This window comes from Alosa pseudoharengus, unplaced genomic scaffold, assembly GCF_046254945.1.
Source record: "Alosa pseudoharengus isolate Yale_2024_CS ecotype anadromous, Long Island Sound unplaced genomic scaffold, YU_APseudo_1.1 YU_APseudo_1.1_scf_2, whole genome shotgun sequence".
Lineage (NCBI taxonomy): Eukaryota > Metazoa > Chordata > Actinopteri > Clupeiformes > Clupeidae > Alosa > Alosa pseudoharengus.
In genome coordinates, this window is record NW_027468663.1 from 59,657,190 (window position 1) to 59,662,189 (window position 5,000).

The following is a 5,000-nucleotide window of genomic DNA, read 5'->3' on the forward strand; positions in this document are numbered from 1 at the left end:
CTGCTTGACTTATCGGCTGCCTTTGACACGGTTAATCACCGCATCCTTCTCTCTATACTCGCTAACATGGGAATCTCCGGTTCTGCTCTCTCCTGGTTTGAATCCTACCTCACAGGACGCTCGTTTAACGTATCATGGCTTGGTCAGCTATCTGCACCTCACCATCTCACCACAGGGGTCCCCCAGGGCTCAGTACTGGGCCCCCTTCTCTTTGCTATCTACACCACCTCCTTGGGACAGATTATCCGTTCGCATGGCTTCTCATACCACTGCTATGCAGACGACACACAGCTCTATCTGTCCTTTCCACCTGATGACCCCTTGGTTTCAGCACGGATCTCGGATTGCCTCTCAGACATAGCTACATGGATGAAGGCACACCACCTCCAGCTGAACCTCTCAAAGACTGAATTGCTGGTCCTCCCAGCTAAACCTACCATACACCACGACATCAACATCAAATTTGACTCCCTGTCTGTTTCACCTACCAGGACTGCAAGAAATCTAGGAGTTGTTCTCGACAACCAACTAAACTTCTCAGATCATGTTGCCTCAGTCGCCCGGTCATGCCGTTTCGCACTCTACAATATACGGAAAATCAGGACTTACTTAACTCAAGATGCCACCCAACTTCTGGTTCAGGCAATAGTCATCTCACGACTTGACTACTGCAACGCCCTCCTGACAGGTCTCCCAGCCTGCGCAGTGAAACCACTTCAGATGATCCAGAACGCGGCGGCGCGCCTGGTCTACAACCAACCCAAGAGGGCACATGTTACCCCGCTACTCATCCAGCTACATTGGCTACCTATGGCGGCCCGCATCAAATTCAAGGCTCTAACGCTTGCCTACAAAGTAGTCTCCGGTTCTGCTCCCACCTACTTGAATGCCTTCATACAGACATACGCTACCTCCAGACCGCTGCGCTCCTCAGACGAACGACGTCTAGCTCTACCTCCGGTACGCTCAGGCCAATCCAAACTTTTCTCATCTGTTGTTCCTCGTTGGTGGAACACACTGCCAGTTCCTACAAGGGCAGGGACATCCCTCCCCATTTTCAAAAAACTCCTGAAGATCCAGCTCTTTAGAGAACATCTCCTCTCATAGCAACACTTACAACAAGTCTTGCTGATCCTAGCACTCACCAGCCGTCTTAAACGGACACGTAACTTTTAAAAACAGCACTCACTGATGCACTTATTCTTACTGTACTCTACCGTTTTTTAAATTGTCCTAATATTGTTGAGAATTGCTCTAAAACTTAAACTGTTTACCATGTTGTTAGTCGCTTTGGTTAAAAATACGTCAGCCAAATGTAATGTAATGTAATGTAATGTAATGTAATCTCATAATCAAAACAATGAGGAAAATTCCAGCCTTAAAGAAATGTATTATGAGAAAGAAAAATGAATAAAGAAATAAATTATTTTAACAAAAAGACAACCCTGCTGAGAAAAACAGCCTGACCAGCTAAAGGCGGTTTGCTGGTTAACCAGCTTGTTTGACCACCCGATGGCTGACCAGCTAGACCAGCAAAACTCTTGCGAAAACATACCTTCAGCTGGTTTACCCAGCTTATGATGGTAATTCAGCTGGTTTTGCTTGTCGTACCACCTCAAGCTGTTCATTTTAGCTGGTGTTGCTGGTCTACACTGCTGGTTTAACTGGCCGTGCCAGCTTATGTTGGTCATTCTAGCAAACCAGCATGACCATCTTACACCTGCTGTATCCGACATGACATGCTGGTCACACCAGCATGACCAGCTTCCTCAGATGGTCACACCAGCATATCCAGCTGGTGGCCCAACCAGCTACACCAGCAAAGACCAGCAAGAGCTGGAAGAAAACCAGCAAAGACCAGCTAAAGCTAAAGTTTTTTTCAGCAGGGAAGTTCCACAATTATTGGCACCCCTGCATGTGGTATAAGCTTCCATTTCCCAATAGAATAGCTCCCATAACATCAGAGAATACAAAGCAAGGCATTTGAGACCATGTGTGTGTGTGAGTGTGTGTGTGTTTAATGTGTGTGTGTGTGTTTAATGTGTGTGTGTGTGTGTGTGTGTGTGTGTGTGTGTTTTAATGTGTGTTTAATGTGTGTGTATGTGTGTTTAATGTGTGTGTGCGCAGCTTGCCAGAGCTTCTACACAGAACACAGTGATGACATTCTCTGTTTGACCATCAATCAACACCCCAAGTTCCCCAATGTGGTGGCCACCGGCCAAGTAGGTATGTCTCTCTCTCTCCCTCCCTCTCTCTCTCTCTCTCTCTCACCCTCTCTCTCTCTCCCCTCTCTCTCTCTCTCACACACACACTAGATATGTCGGTTAACCGATTTTACTATTAAAAGCGGTATGAAACGTCACGGTTAATAAATCGCGAAGGCTCCCCTACACGTGTTTCCGTTGATACTGATAGAAACGTACAGCAGACTAATCAGGTAACATAGACAGATTAGCGTGACTCGGGAACCAAAGCGGTTACACCACTAGTGGATAAGGAGCTGGGCTAGCATGCAGTAGTGTGTGTGTGTGTGTGTGTGTGTGTGTGTGTGTGTGTGTGTGTGTCTACTTGGTGAAGAACAAATATGTTGATTCAGTCCGGAGGAGCGCCATACCAGGCTTCCCTGGGTGTTTGGACATCAGGATATGGACATAAGCATCCTCAGCATCATCAGGATATGGACATAAGCATCCTCAGCATCATCAGGATATGGACATAAGCATCCTCAGCATCATCAGGATATGGACATCAGCATCCTCAGCATCATCAGGATATGGACATAAGCATCCTCAGCATCATCAGGATATGGACATAAGCATCCTCAGTCAGCTGATTCGAGAGGCCAAGGACAGCAAAGGAAATCTAACATTTGTCCGGCTCGACTTGGCCAGTGCATATGCATCAAACCATCAACCACGTATATACTTACTTATATACTTACTTATATACTTACTTATACATCAAACCCTCATGACCTCATCAATGCAGCTATGGACATTACCTCCACTAAGAGGCTTCATGGACCAACTCACCATAGCAACAGCAACCCATGTGCAACTCACCATAGCAACAGCAACCCATGTGCAAGCAAGGTGGATCCTGAAGGCACTCAATGGCGTGGCAACTTGGGCCCGAATGAAGTTCAAGCCAAAGAAGTCGAGAAGCATGATGAGCAGGAATGATAAAGTTGAGAAGCATGGTGATTCTTTCTCTGATTGCCTACATTCTGTAAAGCGCCATGATACATGTGTCATGTTTTGGCGCTCTATAAGCACAATAAATTGAAATTGAATTGAAATTGATCAGGAATGATAAAGTCCAGAAACATGGTGTTCATGGTGATCAGGAATGGTAAAGCCAGCGTGGTGATCAGGAAAAGTATAGTATATCTTTTGATCCCGTGAGGGTAAGGGTAAGGGTGGTAAAGTCACAAACGAGTTCCAGCTCCAAATTCAGGGAGAAGCCGAACCATCGATTAGACTCTTGTGGCTACTGATGGTTTATGAAGTACCAATGACAGGAAGTACCTATGACAGGAAGTACCTATGACAGGAAGTACCAATGACAGGAAGTACCTATGACAGGAAGTACCTATGACAGGAAGTACCAATGACAGGAAGTACCTAGCGGTGGAAGGAATCAAGAGGCAAGCAAACAAACACCTCCACAAGTGGCTCAGTATTCCACCAAGCTTCATGTCAGTAGAAGCTTAGTGCAGGGCTGTGATGCTGCTTAGTGCAGATGCTGCTTAGTGCAGGGATGTGATGCTGCTTAGTGCAGATGCTGCTTAGTGCAGGGCTGTGATGCTGCTTACTGCAGATGCTGCTTAGTGCAGGGCTGTGATGCAGGGCTGTGATGCTGCTTACTGCAGATGCTGCTTAGTGCAGGGCTGTGATGCTGCTTAGTGCAGGGATGTGATGCTGCTTAGTGCAGATGCTGCTTAGTGCAGGGCTGTGATGCTGCTTAGTGCAGATGCTGCTTAGTGCAGATGCTGCTTAGTGCAGGTGCTGTGATGCTGCTTAGTGCAGATGCTGCTTAGTGCAGGGCTGTGATGCTGCTTAGTGCAGATGCTGCTTAGTGCAGGGATGTGATGCTGCTTAGTGCAGATGCTGCTTAGTGCAGGGCTGTGATGCTGCTTAGTGCAGATGCTGCTTAGTGCAGATGCTGCTTAGTGCAGGTGCTGTGATGCTGCTTAGTGCAGGGCTGTGATGCTGCTTAGTGCAGATGCTGCTTAGTGCAGGTGCTGTGATGCTTCTTAGTGCAGATGCTGCTTAGTGCAGGTGCTGTGATGCTGCTGCTTAGTGCAGATGCTGCTTAGTGCAGGTGCTGTGATGCTGCTGCTTAGTGCAGATGCTGCTTAGTGCAGGTGCTGTGATGCTGCTGCTTAGTGCAGGTGCTGCTTAGTGCAGGTGCTGTGATGCTGCTTAGTGCAGATGCTGCTTAGTGCAGGTGCTGTGATGTGATGCTGCTGCTTGGTGCAGGTGCTGCTTAGTGCAGGTGCTGTGATGCTTCTTAGTGCAGATGCTGCTTAGTGCAGGTGCTGTGATGTGATGCTGCTGCTTAGTGCAGGTGCTGCTTAGTGCAGGAGCTGTGATGCTGCTTAGTGCAGATGCTGTGATGCTGCTTAGTGCAGATGCTGCTTAGTGCAGGTGCTGTGATGCTGCTTAGTGCAGGTGCTGTGATGCTGCTTAGTGCAGATGCTGCTTAGTGCAGGTGCTGTGATGCTGCTTAGTGCAGGGATGTGATGCTGCTTAGTGCAGATGCTGCTTAGTGCAGGTGCTGCTTAGTGCAGGTGCTGTGATGCTGCTGCTTAGTGCAGATGCTGCTTAGTGCAGGTGCTGTGATGCTGCTTAGTGCAGATGCTGTGATGCTGCTTAGTGCAGATGCTGCTTAGTGCAGGTGCTGTGATGCTGCTTAGTGCAGATGCTGTGATGCTGCTTACTGCAGATGCTGCTTAGTGCAGGGCTGTGATGCTGCTTAGTGCAGGGATGTGATGCTGC

The 5,000-nt window shown here is 47.9% G+C and overlaps 1 protein-coding gene across 3 annotated transcripts in view; it reads left to right on the top strand.

Moving 5' to 3' along the window:
* The window catches only part of eml5 (EMAP like 5), a 184,432-nt gene that overhangs the window by 122,433 nt on the left and 56,999 nt on the right, over positions 1 to 5,000 (top strand). For all 3 annotated transcript variants that reach the window (XM_076295671.1, XM_076295670.1, XM_076295669.1), the window contains one exon: positions 2,128 to 2,226. In XM_076295671.1, the coding sequence (XP_076151786.1) occupies positions 2,128 to 2,226 (99 nt within the window). The remainder of the gene's footprint in view (positions 1 to 2,127; positions 2,227 to 5,000) is intronic.